General features: G+C 31.8%; 5 protein-coding genes across 11 annotated transcripts; 3 read left to right on the top strand and 2 right to left on the bottom strand.

Annotated features, from left to right (window-relative positions):
• The first annotated feature begins 1 nt into the window (after position 1).
• LOC114870971 lies at positions 2-3,895 on the top strand. The gene is made up of 6 exons (XM_029176309.2): positions 2-2,451; positions 2,521-2,707; positions 2,786-2,914; positions 2,970-3,155; positions 3,226-3,490; positions 3,559-3,895. Exons 1-6 carry the CDS (start codon positions 2,325-2,327, stop codon positions 3,769-3,771), a joined length of 1,107 nt encoding a protein of 368 aa, XP_029032142.1. The 5' UTR covers positions 2-2,324; the 3' UTR covers positions 3,772-3,895.
• LOC114870973 lies at positions 3,891-8,227 on the bottom strand. Of its 2 annotated transcripts, none has more exons than XM_029176312.2 (3): positions 8,142-8,227; positions 4,410-4,542; positions 3,891-4,339 (listed from the first exon to the last, which is right to left on the bottom strand). In XM_029176312.2, exons 2-3 carry the CDS (start codon positions 4,537-4,539, stop codon positions 4,107-4,109), a joined length of 363 nt encoding a protein of 120 aa, XP_029032145.1. In that variant the 5' UTR covers positions 4,540-4,542; positions 8,142-8,227; the 3' UTR covers positions 3,891-4,106. The 2 variants fall into 2 exon arrangements, with proteins under 2 accessions (XP_029032145.1, XP_029032144.1); XM_029176311.2 differs by lacking the exon at positions 8,142-8,227 and adding an exon at positions 4,722-4,826.
• Positions 5,171-13,319, top strand: LOC114870968 (glucose-6-phosphate 1-dehydrogenase). 3 transcript variants are annotated; one of them, XM_046285009.1, is made up of 8 exons: positions 8,238-8,366; positions 8,430-8,721; positions 10,378-10,502; positions 10,705-11,072; positions 11,211-11,809; positions 12,009-12,214; positions 12,318-12,478; positions 12,546-13,319. In XM_046285009.1, the coding sequence occupies exons 3-8, from the start codon at positions 10,434-10,436 to the stop codon at positions 12,634-12,636; spliced, it is 1,494 nt and encodes a 497-aa protein (XP_046140965.1). In that variant the 5' UTR covers positions 8,238-8,366; positions 8,430-8,721; positions 10,378-10,433; the 3' UTR covers positions 12,637-13,319. The 3 variants fall into 3 exon arrangements, with proteins under 3 accessions (XP_029032133.1, XP_046140965.1, XP_029032134.1); XM_029176300.2 differs by lacking the exons at positions 8,238-8,366; positions 8,430-8,721 and adding an exon at positions 5,171-5,400; XM_029176301.2 differs by lacking the exon at positions 8,430-8,721.
• LOC114870963 (striatin-interacting protein 1) lies at positions 13,127-17,714 on the bottom strand. Of its 2 annotated transcripts, none has more exons than XM_029176286.2 (11): positions 17,604-17,714; positions 17,167-17,283; positions 16,821-17,104; positions 16,255-16,747; positions 15,957-16,164; positions 15,744-15,898; positions 15,426-15,670; positions 15,128-15,355; positions 14,879-15,050; positions 14,608-14,812; positions 13,127-14,535 (listed from the first exon to the last, which is right to left on the bottom strand). In XM_029176286.2, the coding sequence occupies exons 1-11, from the start codon at positions 17,688-17,690 to the stop codon at positions 14,270-14,272; spliced, it is 2,460 nt and encodes an 819-aa protein (XP_029032119.1). In that variant the 5' UTR covers positions 17,691-17,714; the 3' UTR covers positions 13,127-14,269. The 2 variants fall into 2 exon arrangements, with proteins under 2 accessions (XP_029032119.1, XP_029032120.1); XM_029176287.2 differs by lacking the exon at positions 17,604-17,714 and adding an exon at positions 17,385-17,477.
• On the top strand, positions 16,423-22,085 carry LOC114870966 (protein wntless). Of its 3 annotated transcripts, none has more exons than XM_029176299.2 (13): positions 16,423-16,512; positions 16,728-16,761; positions 18,436-18,620; positions 18,687-18,792; positions 18,855-18,979; positions 19,051-19,206; positions 19,284-19,461; positions 19,533-19,660; positions 19,746-19,751; positions 19,829-19,990; positions 20,073-20,300; positions 20,370-20,523; positions 20,656-22,085. In XM_029176299.2, exons 1-13 carry the CDS (start codon positions 16,489-16,491, stop codon positions 20,754-20,756), a joined length of 1,587 nt encoding a protein of 528 aa, XP_029032132.1. In that variant the 5' UTR covers positions 16,423-16,488; the 3' UTR covers positions 20,757-22,085. The 3 variants fall into 3 exon arrangements, with proteins under 3 accessions (XP_029032132.1, XP_029032131.1, XP_029032130.1); XM_029176298.2 differs by lacking the exons at positions 16,423-16,512; positions 16,728-16,761 and adding exons at positions 17,635-17,714; positions 18,160-18,290; XM_029176297.2 differs by lacking the exons at positions 16,423-16,512; positions 16,728-16,761 and adding exons at positions 17,732-18,018; positions 18,160-18,290.
• Positions 22,086-22,106: the final 21 nt, after the last annotated feature.

Below are 22,106 nucleotides of genomic sequence, written 5' to 3'. Positions count from 1 at the left end.
GATTCTCTCATTCAACAGGAAATGAATGAGAGCGCGTTTCACGAAACGCCGTTGAATAAATAAGAATAAAAATAAAAGGGGTTGAAATAAGACGGAACGTTGAAGGTTCCGTGACATGCGGAAAGATAAACGCGAAGTTAGGCTTTCTGCCAAAACGTTCGATCTTCAAGGTGCGCGCGTCGTTTGATGGAAATTCCCCGACGGTAAAACCGACGCGATCATGGAACTGATGGAGAGTATCGTTAAACTCGTTTCTTTCTTTCCGAGTCGACTCTCGTCTTTGAATAGACATTGGTCGATTAAATCTTGTAGCTGTTAGGCGCCACTACAGTGGCTTCCCTCTAAGCGACTTTCTAGGACGAAACACCATTACACTGGCTTTCTTTTTTCATCTTACTTCTTCACCTATATATGTAATCGCATTAACTCTTCCGTTACCATTGGCGAGCATAGTCGTTTAACGAAATTCTAAAATTCCAGAAAAAAAATTTCTCTCTATGTTTTTGTCGTTAGAAAGGTTAAGACTAATCAAAGGGTTAAAGCGTGCTATAACGAAGAGATAATTAATCGGATCAATGATTACTCGACGTTTGAATCTCATCTCCGTTTGGTTTCGTCAGAGGAAATGCTCGAGTATCTGGAATAGATCGGATTTCGATTATGCGACATTGACTGCTTTTCCGGGTCGCATTTATTTTTAATTCACCGATACAGAGTTCAGAGGAGTGACGTCAAGCAGACTAGGCGTGGATGATTCGATGCCATGTACTTCGGCAAACCGCCAGGGTATTGCTGATCGATTGATTACCCTAATAATATTTTCCTTCCGAATGAGAACCTGCCCCTTTATGTATGTATTTCATACGATTCTATATTTGATTAAGAAAACAAAGCGTATTTGTTTCGCAGTAAATCCTTTGTGCGAGCTTGCTAAGGAAAATTAGTTGATCACCGATGACACACAAAGCGTTTGTTAACAGTGTTTTTCCATTACTCATTGCGAGCCTTATTTCGAATTAGTATAATTTTTTTTCTTTAGTCATTTAGCCTCGATAGCTCTCACGATAGTCGATCTTTCAATATTTTCTTATTTTTAACAATGGACAATTTCGTTTTAGAGGGTGCTACAGTGGAAGGGTTTGTATTAATTTGAAGTTAGCCTGCAAGAAGAACACGTTTCAACAATGATATACTATGATGTTTTGTATCCCAGGATAAACCGGTCTTTAAGAAGTGAAAGAAGAGATCGAACCTCTGTCACTGGTCCTGTCTCGTTACCGACCACTTATTTTCGGTCGGTCCAAATTCAATGGAAAAAGATACTGGCCAGTTGCCAACGGTGCTCAACGAGTACGTTGTCTTTTTACAACCCTTTTCAGACTCAGAAAACACCGAATGATGTGGTGCCTTTCAAAGAATTCTTTGTTAAATGAAATACGTTCAAATTAATCGTAAACTCTTGTTGTTAGAATACTTTAGGTTTAATTCTTAAAATATTCTACACGAAGTGCATATCGAACCATTCATAACTTTCACATTATTTATTTTAGCTATTGAAAGAATAATACGAAAGCAATTTCAAGAATTTTTATTTTTGCAACTGTTATTATTAAATTAGTTTTGTTCTAATTGGGAGATATTGAAAAGTTTATTGCAGATTTGGAGTTCGAAGTCATAGCCTTATGGTTAAATCTTTTTTCTAATTCTTTAATCGTTATTTTATTAAATATTTAAATGCAAAAAAGTAGTTTATGGTAAAAAATGATTAAATGATTTTTAACGATGTTTGAAATTGGTAGAAAAATTGACCATGCGGTGGCGCGCTTATCGAACGCTCCGCCATGTTAGTTTATGCTCTGTGCTGAAATGAAAAATTTGTATATTCAGCAACTGTAACTCGTTCAAATAAAATTAAAAATGTGATTCATTCAGTTCCCGACAAAAAACAAAATTACGGGATGAGTATTTCTGTTTGGGAAGCTTTTGAAATTAAATTGTGAATTTTGTTGAATAAATTTGAAAAGCTACCGCAATGCTTTGAATCGTGCGGTCGTTACAAACTCAAAAGTACGTTTGTCAGACGCTTAGGTATTTCCGACGACAAATATTAAGGTAGAGTTAAATAAAAGCTGTTTGTTTTGTGAGTTTTCGAGTTAGAAGGAACACCATTCTATTTTGGTATAATATCAAGTGTTATTTTGTCGCACACATTGTTTAACTACCTGTTGAATTCAAATTTTAAATCAGAGATATATGTCAATTGTTTCTGGTTCGAAATGTATAATTATTACATTCAATACCAAGGGAATAAATATTAGTCGGCAATGTTGAGAACAGTAGGAATGTATAAAACGATTATTTATTTGTTTCTTCCTATTTCGGTTTTATTTGCATTTGATGGAAATGCAATATTGAGGGAATTGGGTGAAAAACAGTATCAAATGATTAAAGGTATCTATAATTTATTATAATAAAGAACGATTCTTCTTTGTAGAAAATTGATGTCATTTTTTTTTACAGCTAAATCATCTTTGTCCCATCATGGAACATGTTGGCACAATGCTATTCAAGCAATGAAATCTAGCTGTAGTAATTTAAATGACCAAGAACATTCACTTATGGCTTTGAAATTAACAAATTGTTTCTTGGAAGATTCTGGTCATGAAACTTACAATTGTCATCATATAGAATCAGAAAATCAACGCAAGTAAATTGCACTTACTTTGTTTTATTGTAATAAGTTATATTATAATACTTTGTAGCAATATATTTATTTATTTTACAGAAATTGCATTAGTAACATGTCAGACAGGGCATTTAATGTATATAATGAATATTATATACATGCTACACACATGTGCTTTTATTTAAACTATGAAGCTTGGCAAATTGAAACTGACAATACCATTAAAGAGTAGGTTCTTGTATATGAATTATAATTATTATTACTAACTTCTGTCTGTTTACAGATTATATCAAGTTTCTTCAAGAATGAAGGAACAATTATTGGAAGCTTCAGAAATGCAAGGGGCAATGCTTGAAGGTCAAAAACAAAGTCTCAAAATGCAAAATAAACTTTTAGATCATGGAAAGGAACTTGGTTCTATACTGAAGTCTTCGTCCGAAAGTGTTAACAGTATGGCCAAAGATTTTAAGTAAGTTTATGATTTATGTAAGTGCTGTTAGAGCTTTTCAGTTAATTAATTCAATGATTTTATATTGCAGAGAAACAGCAAGGGATCAAAGAGAATTATTATATCAAATCTTCTCCTATATACGTACTTTTCAAGACTGGATTATTGGAGAAGTTTCTTGGTTTCAATCTATTATGTATTATACAATTGGTTGTATTTTATGTGCATTATTTAGTTCTTCTAAAAGAACTGTAGATGCCAGAATCACACTTTTTACAATTCTAAGTTTAAATGTTATAATAGAACGAATGTTAGTCAAATATTATGATAATGTTGTACATCATCCCAATGATAAGGTAATGGAAAATTATATTTTCAGTTAATTATGTTTCGTATATTTATAATAAAATCATGTATAATTCAGGAAAACTTAATCAGTACAACATGGATGTACAGAAAAATAGCTCTCACACTTTGTGCTGTTACATTATTGTTAACATATTATTATTACAAAGATGAACAAATAGAAAATTATAAGGCGTTAAAAAGAATTGAACATCAGTTGAATACCATACAAGAAGTAACATCTACTTGTACCACTGATTATCCATTTCGTATGTATATTAATTGCATATAATTTATATTATGAACAAATAACTGAAATTGTTTTATTATACAGGTTATTTCACTAGGCTCAGAGTGAAACAGTTACAAGCACAAACAAGTAGACAGGCTGAAATGAGAACTTCTTCATAATTAAGGTAAAATATATTTTATTCGTTTGAGGGGTATTTGAAAAACCTCGTCGAAAGATGCCAGAGAGTGCGATCGCGCTTATTTTAATGTAGCGGATCTTTCCGACATGAAATCAGAACAGCGCGATCGCTCTGAGTTGGATTCAAACAGTTATACACATAATATTACAAATACAGTAACAATAATGATGCTAAATCTTTTGTATGCAATATTTTATTAAATAGTTGGGTATTGTCGTAAAAGATAAGTAAGTTGTTTGTCTGAAAACTGTTTAGTTTCAGGAGTAGGTATATCTTTCTTACTCATTTCACTTTGATTCTTCATAGTTATTTCAAGATTTTTGTAACATTTTTGTAACTTGAGTTCAAATTCATTACAAGCACCAAAGCCAAATTCTTTTTCCTTCCAGCAATTAAATAGTAGCGACATTTCAAATAAACATTTGTCCTCTGAAATACATGAAAAGTATTGTGTATGTGAATATTGTAATATATTATTATAGTACAATATGATATTTACGCAAAGAAACCCGTCTTGTTCCGCTAACGCGATTTTGTAATTTCAGAGGATATAATTCCTTAAATGGTACTTTTTTCTCACTTTGTGGTGATCTCGCATATTTGCCAAAATATACCGCGTTTAATCTCATTTTCTGTAACAAAACAATATTAGATCACTACAGATTTAAGGTTAAGAGAAATTAATCTTAGAGCTTTCATATGATACATCGATGATTATGAATACATATTTTTATACATCGTGAAAAGATATTTAAAGATTTATATACGAGACATTTTTCAAATCAATTTCTTTATTTAAATAACACTATACCTTTAATAATGTTTATTCCAAAGAAAATACACCGTGATAGATGGCGCTAGAGTATCGAATTTTGTTGAAAACGATAAAACAGTGTCGATAATTTCCAATATTCATTCTCTTTTCAAATTTTGAAATACTTGTTGATACAAACATTTTGAAAATATTACTTATATGTAAATCGTTTTAAGAAAATAATAAAGCGCTCTATTACCCAATTAATATTATTACATTTTTTAATTTAAATTATACATATATAATTTAAAAAATGTATTAATAACTTAAAAAATGAACAAATTGTGTGTAATACTTTTCTTTTTTTTAAATTTGGTATTAAAAAAAAAAACATTCTTTACTAGTGTAGTAAGTAAAAGTAAAATCTCATAAGAGATTGGCGGACGAAACTAAACGAGGCGGGGAACTCGACGAAACGAGGATCTTTGCGAATAACATTTTAAAATATCAGTTCATCGGTTTACGCGTGCCGCATCGTATTGCATTTTCAAACTTAACCTCAATTTTTTTAAAAAGAAAATTTCATTGTTGTCTTGCCGTTGCATGGAATGCTTTTTGCATTATTCAACGAACTTTTCATAAAGGCACGAGTCTTCTACTGAAACAGTCTATAACGCTGATCGTTAAACATTTTATTTTCTAAATCTTTAAGTATTTATCATGGACAAAATGAGAAGTAAGTTTTCAAACATTCTTAACTAACATTTTGTTTTAAATATTTAATGTACATTACAATTGTTTATTAATCAAAAACATATTCCTAATATTCAATTGTGCAAATGACCTTCGTTCAAAGACACGATTAAATAATTCCAAAAGAATAGATGTTATGATCTTATTTTTATTTTTTTGTATAAATGTTAACGACAAGATAATTAAAACAAAAGCATTTTTTATCGCGAATTTTCTTACACATTCTATTTATATAACAAAATCATACGATATTTTCATTTTCACTGTAAGGTTGGATAAAAGATAACAATTCGAAGATAACTTTAATAAGCAATGATTCTTAGCATTAGTGGGTAATGAAACTTTTAAGAACAGCTTATTTATTAAATAAAAACCTGTATCTATTACTTTTTAGTTATTAAATAATCATTTTAACGAGAGTCATTTTTACGTTTTTGTCGTTGCAAAATCAGTGCAAGGTAAATTTGAAAGTAGGTCTTTCAGATTGATTCACGTGGTGAAGGATGCAACGTAGGCTTCCGTTAATTGAGGGGAATTGTAGGAGAAAAAATCTCCCACTCCATCTCTTATTTATCTATATACTTATGAAAGTAAGTGATGGGAAGTTTCTTCTCCTACCTTTCCCTTTAACTGAAAGAAGCCTACATTGCATCTGAGTGCACTAAAATAATAAAATCTGACCTTGAAAGTACATATGCACATTCATTTTTTAAGACACCAATCATACTAGTTTAAGGACCAAATGACTATGTACGTAAATTACCATAAAATTATAATAGAATGAATGTTAAAAAAGTTGAATTTATAATCATAAAACCTTTGATGAGTAATTGCACAAATACGCGTACATCTACTATCTTGTCCCACCACCGTGTTACGATCGCGTGAGTTGTACGTATCACGCATTACGATAAGCATACGGGAAAAAAGCAGTATCAATATATACGTAATAATAATTGTACTGTAAATTTTCAATTTTTATATATCTTTACTATCGAAGGATGATAAATCATGACTATACACATTTCAGTATAGTTAGCAATATAAAAATTAATTTAATCAAGATCAATTGAAAAAAAAATGTATATATTTTTAAGTTTTAGTGCCATTTGAGATAGTACGTTAGTTATCTATAGATTATCATAGGTTATCATAAAATAATAATCGTGATTTTCTCAAAGCATTACTAATAATACAAAATACGTTATAGCATTAGTAATGCATTAACTATCAGTACGTCCAACGTAATTCAAAATGCATATTCATTTGAAATTTACATTTCATTCTTCATTCATCATGTTTGTCATTAATGTTCACATAAGTGCTTAGATATAAGCCGCTCATATGCCAATTCAATGAACTTGAAAAAAGGAGAAAATAGGAAAACTGATAAAATATAAAATTCAATTTTTCCACAGTTCTCCACTTTTCTGATATGCTACAATTGAAACAAACATGAAACCTAAGAATTAACAATCTAACAGCTTCATTGTTTATAGATCGCGAACGCGTTGATGCGTTTCAAAAGTCAATTCGAAATTGATCGATCGGAAACTTCGATTTCCCTCAGCGATTCGCGCTGGATAACTCGTTATCATTTGTTACTTTGCAAAGTCATTGCCTCTTGCGAGATTAACAGGTGGCCGTTTTACACGTGTTCACGTGCATACGTAATCTGCGTTTATGCGTTAACGTTAACGCGTCACGGAGCAGGGCCGGCTCTGGACCTAGGCAAATTAGGCGGCCGCCTAGGGCCCCCATAAAACGATTTTAATATTAATCGATGTAAATGCAAATCTAAATTAGTTATACAAGCTTTAATGTTAATTTTATAAATTTTATTTGAGCTACTTTTTTATGTGATATTTGCGAAGGGGCCCTTTTTTAGAGCTCGCCTCGGACCCCGAAATCTCAGGGCCGGCCCTGGGTCTAGGCAAACTAGGCAGGCGCCTAGAGCCCCCATAAAACAATTTTGCAAATCTAAATTAATTATACAAGCTTTAATGTTAATTTTATAAATTTTATTTGAGCTACTTTTTTTTATATGATATATGCGAAGGGGCCCTTTTTCGGAGTTCGCCTCGGACCCCCGAAATCTCAGGGCCGGCCCTGTCACGGAGGGTGTGAAATCACCGTAGATTCGTAAATAAATTATTACAAAGGATTTGTAAATACAGGAAAAAAAAAATTCGACATAAGACACTCGTTCGCTTTCGCATCATGTTGCGTCCTTGAATACCGAGGAACAAAACGTTTCCATTCCTCCTACCTGTGTCTTCCTAGGTAATATTAGGCACTCTCAGGACTGCTCTAATAACAAATTCCTATTTACCTGTATAAATTCAATTCGTAATCCACTCTATTTCTTTCCACAGCTTCAGAACCATAAGTTATTCAGAGTTTACAGGAAAGGTATCGTGTTGATTGCAAATTTTTATTACAGGTATCGTACTTATGTAATTATGCGTAATGCCTCTGGCATCGCTGACAATGAATTGTATGAAATTTATTCGAAACTCTTTTGTTACTTAGGAAAAGATTTATTATCTTTTCGAAAATTTTTAGGAGATAGAATGGTTTCTATGATAAATTCATTTGGATCTATTGTTGGAAAGATAAAAATTACTGGACTCCACTTTACTAATTAAGGGAATATCCTGTTCCTCCATAAGGATTAAAGAAGGCGGAAATAATTATTCGTCGTCTCAGGGGGTCTCAACTTACGAATATCTCGGTTGCTTGTACAGGTGTGCTTGTGTTTCAAGTTCGTGCATCTTTTTGAGGCTGAGAAACAGTCCAAAGCGACGATCGCATCAGTCGATGTTGAACGGTTGAAGAGATCGGTAGTGATCAGGTATCGCTCGCGTTTCTCCTCGAGTTTCTTCCGGGACAACTTTGTTCCCAAACTTTCCTGCTACTCAAGTTCAGAATTTTTCAACACCATGTTGAGTAAGTTGAACGATACTACCGATAGAAATATATTTTTTGTGATTATCGTTTTCTTATCTTTAGAGGGCGGTCCTTCAGGTGTGATTAAGGAAATTGGAGATCTGATAGATCGTCGATGCTCGTATTTCGAACGAGGATCTTTCATTGTTTCATTTTATTTTTATTCTCGTCGAGGGATTATCAATAATATTAATAAATTGAATTATGTTAAATTAAAAAGAAAAATTGTGGTGAATATATTGTGCTTTTCTCTTTTGTAAATTAATTTTAATATTTTTTTAATGAATTCGTGCATAAGTGAATCGTGACTTTTGTTTTTTTAAATTTTTCTTCATTTCTTCAGTTAAAAAATACGGTAAACAATCATTTTTTATTTTAACTTATATAATATTGTAAAAAAGTTAAATTAAAAAATTGCAATCACGAAAGAAAATATTTTCAGTAATTTCATTAATAATGAAAAAAAAAAATGTTTTCATAGTGAGTTTGTAACACGATGCAACGAAGGGTTAATAATTATCTCTAATCGCGCTTGTCACGCATTCGCGTTTGGTTTTTTTTACATAATCCATACAAAAAGTGTCGTACCGTGATACGATTAGTTTTCTATCGTTACGTAAGACTTGTAGAACAATTTTATATTCGAATACGAAGCGCCTTAACGCGATGTAATTTTTCTGTATTTAATGATACTTCAACGCGATATTATATTCTTTCAGATTTTCAAATTGATATTATAATAATTTTATTAGAATCAATATAGTATATAAAATTTAATATTGATATTATAATAATTTGATTAGAATTAATATACTAATTTATTTCTAAAAAGCATGAAATAATAAAGAAAATAAAAATGAAAATTAGATATTCAAAAGATATAGTATCTATGTAAATTATAATAGGGTACTGTTCTAATAACCTTCAATCTCCAAAACAAAGGCAAAACAGAAATATTTCATTTCTATCTCGAGATTTCGAGATATCTCTTGAGCGAAGCCTTTGCGAGCAAACTTTTGTTTAATTTGCGACCCAAATTCATATTTTTAAGTTTGGTCATTTAACCCAGGAGCACCCTGTATATTGAGCGTTATATCGTTGTTAGATATTATGTAAAATTATCTCTGTTAGTTATTATTACCGTAATAATTGATTCTGTGTAGTCCTCATTTATATTATACAAGCTTGCGAAGGATAGCAGAGTTGATCTCCTAATCAGTGAATAGATTATTACCTCGAACGAGAATACATTCCCCTCTGAATATTACATAATTATTGATACATGCATATGCGATTACGATAGTTTCAAAAATTTCAAATCCAAGAAAAAATCATCTGATGTTTACACCATCATTCATCAATGGGTTCTCATTAACATAAATGGTGAAACTTTACAGTTCAAAGTCAACAGAAGAGAGCAAACCTCTGCAAACTTGAAATTCCACTTTTTATTTGCTTTTAAAGTAATCATTCGGATAATTTGTTGTAACAGCTATTTTGTAATGGATTTATGCTGTGCTGGCATTTGTATACGAATTACACAGTCGAAGGACGATTATAATATTGATTCGTAAACATTTATAACTGGCGTAAGCATAATTATAGAATTGAAGGAGGGGGGTCAAAAATATTTTTTCATACTTTATTAGCATCACGGTAATATTAAGTCTGATTTTCTTCATTTTTCTTTATTCCTGAAATTTTCTCTTAATCTTTGATCGATGCCTTGAATTTAATTAACGTTCGTATGTTAAAATTGTGTTCTGTAGTTTCGTATGGATATAAGTCTAACTAGTTTCTTTATGCTCTTTGACCTTACTACAAAAACTATATACAAAGTACTAATGAAAACATGAGCGACTTTTAAATGATCTTGACATTTAAATTTTAATAAATAAATAAATATAAATTATTTTAGTCAAGAAATAAATATAAAATAAATTAAACAAATTTCTTTCCATCATACTGATTTTTGCTGATCAACAAAATTAACAAAGAATTTTTGTTTCAGAAACGTCAACGGAGGAAAGCCTGCGCTATATCAGGCAATCCTTGAAGTCAGAAGAAATGGATCACCTTGAAGGAACCCATTTCGATGGATCATTTCCCCACGTGTTTGTAACTCTCGGAGCTTCTGTAAGCATAGCTTTCATTTTTTAATTTAATCCTTTCACTATTCATTAAAATAAGAGATCAATTTTGTATGTCTATACCTATAGTATTTATTATAAATTTTCTAGGTCTCCATATGTTGCTCGTACACCTAAAGAATTAATTACAAACAAAAATCACTCTCACCGTCACGATCAGAATACTAATCAATTTATATTAAATACAGGGTGACTTGGCTAAGAAAAAAATCTATCCAACGTTATGGTGGCTGTTCAGGGACAATCTTTTACCAAAAACCACCACCTTCTTCGGTTACGCGAGGACCAACATGACCGTAAAACAATTACGTGAAAAATGCCATCAGTATATGAAAGTAAAGTCAGGTGAAGAAGAGAGGTACGAAGAGTTTTGGAAGTTAAATCATTACGTGTCCGGTATGTACGACACGCAGAGAGGATTTGAAGTATTGAACGAGGAGCTGAAGAAACATGAGAAAGGGTATCAAGTCGCTCACAGGCTGTTTTATCTCGCTTTACCACCGAGTGTATTCGAAAGCGTCACTGTACATATTAGAAACGTTTGTATGGGAGAAAAGTAAGTAAGAAAAAGGAAATTTTAATTACTCGTTCCAATTACCTTTGACTTTGTACGGTTATTTTTATCAGACTTTAAGCTTTCAATTCCAATAGCATAAATTGAATTATAATAACCTACTTAATTTTTTTCTTACAGGGGATGGACCAGGGTGATCATAGAAAAACCATTCGGTCGGGATGCGATTACATCGCAACAATTATCCGATCATTTAGCCTCCTTGTTCAGAGAAGAACAGATTTACCGTATCGATCATTACCTGGGAAAGGAGATGGTACAAAATTTAATGACACTCAGATTTGGGAATAGAATATTCAATCCAACCTGGAACAGGGAAAACGTAGCATCCGTGCAGATCACTTTCAAAGAACCTTTTGGTACCCAAGGGAGGGGTGGATACTTCGACGAATTCGGTATCATCAGAGACGTAATGCAGAATCATTTGTTACAAATCCTGTCGTTAGTTGCAATGGAGAAACCAGCCTCTTGTCACCCGGATGATATCCGCGACGAGAAGGTGAAGGTTTTGAAATGCATGAAACTCTTGGAATCAGAGGATGTTGTATTAGGTCAATACGTTGGTGATCCTGAATCCGACGACCCTGAAGCACGTTTAGGATATTTGGATGACCCTACTGTACCACCTGGTTCCAATACTCCCACTTATGCCATGGCTGTGTTGAAAATTAATAATGAACGGTGGGACGGTGTTCCTTTTATTCTTAGATGCGGAAAAGGTAAATAACCACATAAATAAAAGATTAGTATAGAAAACTTGAAACTTCTTTTAATAATTTACATTTGAACTTGACATAGAAATTTTCATAATAAGCCGGCATAATGAGCGTTTACAATAGTAATTCAGAATGTCTCTAGTTGTTAAGAATCTATTTTTCTATTACCTCATGTTTCACAAGCGTGTGTATTATTCATTAGCGTTGAACGAACGAAAGGCAGAAGTTAGAATACAATATCAGGATGTGCCCGGCGATATATTCGATGGGAAAGCGAAGAGAAATGAATTAGTAATTAGAGTACAACCCGGTGAAGCATTATACATTAAAATGATGACGAAATCGCCTGGTATTACGTTCGATATGGAGGAAACGGAGCTGGATCTAACGTATGGTTATAGATACAAAGTATGTAAAGTTGAAGAACGTGTGACGAACGTTCGTTTAATGGAATATAGAAGGCAATGAAACGCCAATGATTAAATGTTGTTTAACATTTGATACATTGCAGGACTTGAAACTTCCCGACGCGTACGAACGTTTAATCCTGGATGTATTTTGCGGTTCGCAAATGCATTTCGTGCGAAGCGACGAGCTCTCAGAAGCGTGGAGAATCTTCACGCCGTTACTGCATCAAATTGAAAATGAAAATATTAAACCGATTCCTTATAAGTACGTTGTCTGGTATGAGCCTGAAATCTCAACTTGTTTCTCATACATTTATTTATTGTTCTTTCAGGTATGGTTCGCGAGGACCAAAAGAGGCAGACGAAATGGCGAAATCAAATAACTTTAAGTATTATGGTTCTTACAAATGGATAAAACCATAATCAATAAAAGTTGGTAATAATTGAATGACATTCATAGAGTCAATGTTACAGTTCTTCATCTGTAATCATATCATTCCATTTTTGATATCAATATATACAAAGTATCTTCTGAAATTTTATATCCATATACAAAGTAATTTATACGACTAATTTATTGAACAATTGAATTTCTTCCGTTTTGTTGAAACAGAGTTTTAAAGTACAAAAACACGTTTTACTGGTTAAAATGTGTAGTAATAGATATAAAAGGACATTAACTGTGGAATTCAGTGTGCATATATTGATATGCATTTTATAAGTGATTTTGGATAGAATGTCATTGTTCCACTTGTTAACTTACATCATCTCAGGTAATATAACTTATACTAGGTAATATAGAATATTATATATGTATATATATATATATATATGTATATTTATACAGTGTACAGATAAATTTGTAGATAAGCGTTTAAATATTTTGCAAACAGTTGAAAAATTACAACTTACATGTGGATCATCATTTTTTTATTTACTTTTGACGATTTAAACATGATGCCAATCACATGAAATACTTTGTACAATAGAAGAAATAACATAAATTATGCGATATCTTGCGCTGGAACTATTTAAATATACATTAAAATACATTACAATAAATAAAGAGAAAGTTGAATTATTCAGTTTATAATTCGCACAATCTACAGTTTTACGTATATGATTTTTTAAATGAAACAATGTCGTGATAGGAAAGCACCGGATAAGTGCTTTATTGATTCTTGTATGATAAATTTTTGTACGACTTATACAATTATTCAGCTCCCTCTCCCTCCCTTGTACACATACATACACTCACGCATCATACATATATATATATATAAAGAAACCAACTACTCATATGCATACAAGTCACACGCATTTTTTGCCATATTAAGTAATAAACAAAAAGTACATGATTTATATAGAATTAGCAAATTTTTCTTTAAAAAAATGCAGTTTCGAATTAAATTAATATACGATATACATGTTAACATTCATATATGTTTGTAAATACCATTATATCACGATAAATATTATCATTGTCGTAATGAAAAAGGGGGTACATATAAAAATTATACAAAATACGGGAAGTTTCAGTTGGTATGCAATTCGTAGTTTTTCTTGTTACATTATTAAAAATTAATTTACAGAAACCTAAGATGGTTGAGTATGAACGATACATTCGAATAAATTTTATCTTAGTTCATCGTAATGACATAAGAGACGATTATTATATTTACTTATAACTCTAGTAATAGTAATAGTAAAATATTGCCAGAAGCAATAAGTATTTCACAAATTAAATACACACAAACAAATGTAACAAAAAAAACATGACACAATTTCTTATGAATTATCTCTGAAAAGTCGTTAGTCTTTTCGTTAAACGTTCGTTAGATTAGGACCTTTCACTGTTCAAAGTGTAAAAACCAAATGAAAATTCAGTTTTTTTATTTTTTTATTTTTGACATAACGATATGGCAATGTCTTTTGTTTCTTTTCATTTCTGAACACTTCACGATAGTAACTTGTAAAAATGTCAAAATTTCATCCAGGTCTATGAACTGTCGAAAATATCAATTTAATGTATATATATATTACACTTATTCAAAATTTAAATTTCACACGACGATGAATCCAACAATTCGTCCCAATTAATACTTCTCTGAAATACTTCTTGCTGCAACCATAATTCGTAATGTTGTTTAAACTCATCACTTAATTCCACGTTCATACCGAGTACCGACGTGACTGACGTATCAACAGGTTCCATATCTTTGTCCTTAGGAATATTAGTATATCTTAAATTATTAAAACGATCAACGCAAGAACGTAGTACACTCTCGTCTACTTGAAAGTCCCATGGTCGTGCTTCTAAATCTGATGAAAATGAAACAATAATTGTAAATTTAACATAATACAAGGAAGTTCGGACATATAGTAGGATATTACCATTGCCATAAGCCCAATCATCGTTCAATCGATGTCTAACTTTCGCATAAATTGCACTGATTGTTTTCATATTAGTCTTCCGCCACTGGCGCCCTAAGTATCTCGTTTGCATTTTTAGCAATTTTAAAACATATAATTGCATCATTGCATGCCGAACTTTTAGTGTACGTTTTAATATAGGTGCCGACTTAAAAACGACTAGCATCTGTAAACATAATTAACGTTAATACTTCTTGACGAATGAATAAGAAATTCTTATAATTAAACATACCATAATCCTACTATGTTTCCACTTCGTCAATTTGTTAAGTATACGTAATAAATTAATGCAGGAAAATACATTTCTCCACGAATACGTTTGGTTATTCCCGATTTCAAGATTTTCTATAGTCAGCTCGGGCTGATCACCGATAACACACATGGGGAAATCTAGTATAGGAATACTGTAAATAAGAAAAATATTATATCAAATTTGTATAGATTAAAACAAACGATTAATTCTCGTTAGATAAAAACTTACACATTTTTAGCTTCAATGTAAGCTAGAATATTCTGATTTAAAAATTTTAAAACGAGCGGTATGCAATTAGCGAATACTAAATGCTGTGACATGAATTCAAATTGATATATATGATTCAGCTTGAAGTGTTTCAACAAAAGAAGTAGAATTGCAGAAACAGCTTTAGCGATTATTTCCTTATGCCTATTTACATCGATACTGAGTTTCATTGATTGTAATACTGTCATGCTATATCAAGAGAAACACGTATATTAATATACAAAATAATATATACATGTATTTTAATTTGTGAACTTACGGCATTTGTCCTGGCAGAACATCAGCCATGATATTGGTAGTGTCTGTTTTAGCTTTACTGGCTGGTGCAGTTGCTAACAAAATCTTTAATAATGCAATCATATACTGCGGGACAAACGGCAATATAGCATGATAAACGATTTCTGTCGGTGTCTGACGAATCGGAAACCTTGGAGTAGTTATAGGGTTTCTAAGCATTTGCTCTTCTTTCTGTATTTGAACTTCAGCTAAAGATGTGTACATATGCTGGAAATATTTATTACAATTAATGCGCATTGAGATTTTTTTTAAACACAAGATGTATGAATATTTAACTTACTTTTTTAAGTGTGTTGACACCTTCGTGGATTGGTTGAGGCAATCCTGCCAAACTTTCTCTATCTCCTTCTAAATTGTACCCAACAAACTTTAATCTTGTTACTTCAAGAAAAGTGTCCACATCCTTTTGTCTAACTTTTGGCGTCCACGGTAAACCTGCAGAAGTATATTATCCGAAATAATTAATGTTTATCATAAGAAGTAGAATAATTACTTTTTCCTTTGGTGAGCTGTGGAGTACTAGGCCTTATTTGTAGCTGATTATTTTGTTCCTCACAGTAATTTTGATTCCAACCAGTCTGATTCATAAGTACATTCATTTCTCCTTCGCTTTCATTATTTCCGGTATTATTTCCTAGTTCTCCACCTTCGTATTCCATTCCTAAACCTGGTTCATCCAATGAACTCTGTTTCATTAGACACTGAAAAAAAAAGGAGAGACAATGAGATAAGAAAGTTTGGCTGATTTCAAATAAAATGAAATAAAATATAAAAATAAAACAATGACGTACTCGTCGATAAGATCGATTACTTTTTTTCTGATTTTGTGTTTCTATTAAATCTGCAGCACTAACTGGAGGAGAGCTAGCTCTCATGGTCTTGGCAACTTCTAAAGTATCTTCTTGCTGAGTATCAAGACCGGCTTCCTCGCGGTATTGTTTTTTCAATTCTCTTAGTGTATCAATACCACCCAAGGACACTAAGATTAACTTCCACAGGAGTAGAAGAACCTTTTTCATAGGAAAATGTGGAGCCGATCCACTGCAATGGTACGTTACCATACCGAGAAGCTTAACTATAAGCAATTCCTCTCCATACGGATGTATTAGATCTTCTTTAAAAGATTCAATGTTATCTTTGTAAATACTGTTCTCTAAATCTTTCATTTCTTCTCTCATTACCTCGGTTATGATATATAAAACGGACAGAATTACCCTTAAATCAACAGAATCATCAAGACTAACTGATATTTTTCTCATTGCAGGGGCAGCTCTGCTACTATTCCTGTAAGTGGAAAGGTACATAAGAAAATACTGTTGAACTAAATCTTTTTTTTTTAATGTAAAAGTAAACATACGCAATTTCCATATTAAGAAGTTCAACAAATGCTGGAAATACTCCAGCTTCATACAGTAACATTACATTGATTCTAGTCCATTCTTGTTGTTCTTTGTCAGACTGTACTCCAGCCCAACAACCTTGAGCTAAATACAAGATACACCTAGCTGCTTTCATTCTCAACTGTTTATTAGAAACTTCTAATTGGTCTAACAATTTGGAAATCACAGATCTCTGTTGAGCTTCTGTCATATTTTGCCACCAGGGTCGCAATTTATAAGATTCCATTTGTTCTTCGAATGCCTAGGAACAAATACATGTTTTGTTATTTCGATGCATCATACGATAGAAATGCCTATACTCACTGTAAGATTAACATGTAATTCACACTGTTCATTGTAGCTGTATAATTCAGCAATTTCATTGGCATGCGTATCCGCATCATCATAAACAAAGTCCAAATCTGTGGTTTTAGGTGTTTCCTAAACATAAAAATACAAAAGACATGCAAATGTTACTAAATCGGTGTTAGCTTCTTTCACTATAATGAAATATGAGAAACAATCATAAATATTATATGTACCATTTTATGTATATTAATTTCAACAATTATTATTTAGAAAATGGATAAGAGACGTTATTCACGTATCATGTGATTTGATAAACAGATTGTGGCAATCCAGGCATTAAACAGTATATGCTTCTGTCAGAAAGGTTAGAAACGACTTGATCCACGACGGTTATCGTTACGTATTTCTCGCCAGGTTTTCTTGTCTTTTTAGTTGACAAAGCATTTACTCACATCGGTACTCATTATTCGTTGATGTAGAACTACTCGGGGAAGATTACGCTTCCCATTCCCATTCGCATCCATCGCTACGTCACGCATTTTCTAATAGTGATTGAAAATGCAGTATGTAATGCATCTTATACTTAATTTATCAATCGATACTTTCCTCTCGATTAATCGACGGTTATTCTATCGATCAACGAGATAATGTAATCGATTTTTTAATGAAAAAAGTCGATGATGCACTTTGCTACATTCGATAATGTTTAAGAGACTCCGGTGTATTCAAACTTTTGTTAATGAAATGTTAAAGGCTACGATGATATTTCTTATATTTCGAAAATTCTTCAAATTATCGTTGGCAGCATTGAACGATTGGTTAGCGATATCTTTTTAGAGAATTTCACAAGAAATTTTCCAAATATTGGTAAGATGCAAGCTTCCATTTTGAAAAGCGAAGCTACTCGAAAAGCACGTTAAACTGCTCTTCATATACTCTTCGGGCAAACGCGTCTCTTTTTGTGCGTCCCCTTTGCTAACATTATATTTATATTAAAAAATATTGTAGGCAATTGTAACTGTATAAAGAAAACATGCAAGGAACTATCATAGAAAATTTAAGCGGTAGAAAACTTTCGGTACTCGTCGTACTGTTGATCATCGCACAAATTGTTTGTTTTTTAATAGGTGGACTTATTGGTAAGTGAAAGAACATTAAAGAGTTTGAAAATATCATAGTATTAGAACTTAAGTTTTATGTTTATTTAAAGATAAAAATCTTAAGTAAATTACAGAAGTTTATTATTACAAATTAATAAAATATCTTTCTGTACTTGTTATTTAGCTCCAACTCCTGCTAGTAGCCAAAACATACTTGGTACCCCTTGCAAGGATAGCCGTGTAAATAGATCTGAACCTGGAGGAAATAAATGGTATTATTCAAGAGGAAGAGGAGCTTGTAATGCTGTTGATATGAACGTTAGCTTTGATGGTCATCATCAAGCCTACCAAGTTGTTTATACGTTTCAGGTAAATTTTATATTAAGAGGTACATAAAATAAATTAAAATTTAAACATTTATTCATTTTTTTATAGATGCCTGTGCCTCGAAATAGCATGAAACTTGATTATTCTAGATGGCAACAAAATCTGATTGGTGTTTTACAAGTGGACATTGTTTATCATAGTCAGATAGAAATTGGTAATTTATTAGAAGCACGATAAATGTTTCATAATCATCTGTATTAATTTACATTTCCACAGCTCCTAGAACCAAAATAACATTAGATGCAAGACTTGCATACAGAAACAAGGGTGATCCGGATGATGCTTGGAAACCTTATGCCGCATCTGTGGTTGAAAGAATTTTGGATTGTAGTATTGATGATGTAAATACATTAATTAATTAATGTAATTATATTTAATGGAAGGGGTACATTTACATTTAATTATTTTACAGGCAATGGAGCAATATAATTACAATTGCAAGCTGGTCCCATTGTTTGAACTTGGCTCCTTATTTCACGATTATTATCTTTTAAATATCCGTCTTCCGGCTGATACTGATAAAAACATAAATCAGGGTTTAGGACATATAAGTGATTTATGGCTTACAGTAAATATAAATTATGTTTAAAATATATTATATTTAGCAGGAAATTAGGAATTAATTTTACTCGTTTTATATTGCAGGCTATCAATCAGAATGGCGGATTTACGAGGGTATGGGTCAGTTTGAAAACCATTTTCTTTCCCATTGTTATATGCGTTCTTGCTTGGTATTGGAGACGAATTAATATGCTTTCAAGATCTCCGGCTCTCTTGGAATATTTGCTTTTAGCTCTAGGCGCAGCTCTGACGTTTTTAAACAGTAAGCCGTGCATTATCTACCCTCGTTATACAATACATTCATTATTCCCGTTTAAACATGATCTCTTGTAGCGCCTTTGGAGTACTTAACCCTCGCCTATGATATGCCATTTATGCTTTTATTGGGCGATATTAAACAGGGAGTTTTCTATGCAATGCTCTTGTCTTTTTGGCTCATCTTTGCTGGAGAACATCTTATGGTAAGAATGTAAAATCAGCGTATAAAAATAATTTCTCTTCAACGTACTAATTATATCTTTTTACATGTGGCTTTCTCTTCTACAGATACAGGTGAGTTAAAGTCTTTATTAATTCTTTAAATAATTATATTTGTATAAATATCACTTCTGTAATTATTTATCGTTTAGGAAGGCGATCAAAGAAATTCTTTAAAATGTTACTGGCGTCATTTATCCGCGGTGGGCATTGGCTGCCTCTCATTATTTGTATTCGACATGTGTGAACGCGGCGTGCAATTAAGAAATCCGTTCTACTCAATTTGGGTTACGGATCTTGGGACTAAATTTGCTGTATCCTTTTGTAGACAAAAAAGAAATCTATCTTCTAGTTTGTAAAATTTTAGATTCCTTGACTTGCGAAAACAAAAAACAGTTATCGTTCATAATTTTAGCAGGTATATCCGCTGGTGTGTATTTAATATTTTTATCTTACATGATATGGAAAGTGTTTATGAATATCAGCGCAAAAAGAGCTGCGTTACCCAGTATGAGTTCGGCACGACGTTTACACTACGAGGGTGTAATATACCGATTTAAATTTCTGATGATCGCTACACTGTTATGCGCATCCTTAACTGTTATTGGATTTATGCTAGGCCAGGTATTTAACTCTGCATTATATTTTAAATATCCGTAGAAAGTGAAAATTAATCGTACAAAAAATATGCAGGTCGCAGAAGGACAATGGAAATGGGATGATGAATTGCATTTGGAAATGACATCGGCATTTTTCACTGGGGTGTATGGAATGTGGAATATTTATATTATAGCATTATTGTGCCTATATGCACCATCGCATAAACAATGGCCTATCGAGCCATCCGGTAATTAATAAATTTTTCATTTTCATCTATTTACACTTAACACTATGATTTTGATTTGTCTTTTATCAGTACAACTTATCAGTACCTTATTTCCTTATATCGTTCGTTTAATCTCAATTTAATCTTTTCCAGAAAATAGTATTAGCGAAGAAATCGAATTTTCGCGTTTATCTACCGATCCAAATGAGATGTTGTCTTTGACAGCATTTGCACGAAAAGCAGCGGTAGAGTAAATAGTATACATATTTTATAAAAAAAAAAAAAAAGCATGGCAATCGACCAATCAACAATTTTGTACTTAATCATAGCATGGTACAATGCAATAACCATGAATTAATGAAGGTTTTTCAATAGTTGTAGAGAATGCAAGGACTGATAATACTCTGAAAAGTAATCTCTTAATACCAAAATTAAGTATTTATTAAAAATGATATTTTTTAAGGCTTTTATAATACAACTTAGTATCTAACAATTTTTTATGATGGTACTTAATTAGGTACTTAATATTTTCAAGATTAAACGAATGAAAAAGAGTCACTTTAGACAATGTTTTTTCGTTACGTTCATTTTCGTGTGTAATTAAAATAGAGTAACATGTAGCTGGAGTAATTTTATAAAACATTCCATTTAAAATGCAAATATTCTACCTTCCGGATAACATTTTTTCTATACGTCGCAAACATTAAATTATCATTGATAATTGAAAGGAAATATCATTGCCATGCTTACATAGTAATCATCTTCAATGAATTAATCTGGCGATATTTATTTTCTTAAACGATATTTAATCTATTCCGTCTTTTTATAATACATATCAATATTGGGCATTTATCCATAATTAATGTTCATAAATGTGCATTTAATTGTAGTTAAATAATATTGAATATGTGCATTCAACAATTCTTCATTCTTATATTCAACAGTATTAAGTTCCTCAGATACATTTTTTATATTACATATATTTAATACAAACGTTTACAAATTCCAATGCATTAATGCAGGTTTTTTAGAAGCTAAGGTATGCATGCAACAAAGTAGAATCGAAGCAGGAAGGTGTAATAAATTTGTAACATTTGAATAGAATCAACCTAGTGCACATTAGCTACTTATATATAGTACTTACATTTGCAGCAATAAGATTAGTATTTTCTACTTGTGACGTATCTAACGAAATCTATTAATGAATGGCAACTTCTATACGAATTTTGTATTATATTATTAGTTGTGATATCTTCTTAATAACTTGTGGATGTGAAAAAAAAAATAAAATGTAATGTATTAGGGCTATAAGAAAAAAAAAACCAACAAATTCTTATGCATGTTTATATAATTGAATTTTGGTATTATATATAATAGGAACATTTTTTCATGTATTAATCAAAATTTTTATACATTTTTTAGGTAAACCAATTTGTTAGAATAATTTTGTTAAATTGTTAAATATGATGTAACACTATATGTTATATATATGGTAATTTTACATATGGAAACATAGACTTGTATGTGTCGTTGTAGTTATGTCTTTTGTTTCAACGTTATTAAACGTCCGGGTGAAACACGAACTATTATACGTCCGATTTACC

The sequence above is a fragment of the Osmia bicornis genome, chromosome 1 (genome assembly GCF_907164935.1).
Source record: "Osmia bicornis bicornis chromosome 1, iOsmBic2.1, whole genome shotgun sequence".
Lineage (NCBI taxonomy): Eukaryota > Metazoa > Arthropoda > Insecta > Hymenoptera > Megachilidae > Osmia > Osmia bicornis.
Note: the sequence above shows the minus strand (reverse complement) of the source record. Positions and strands in the feature narration are given on the sequence as shown.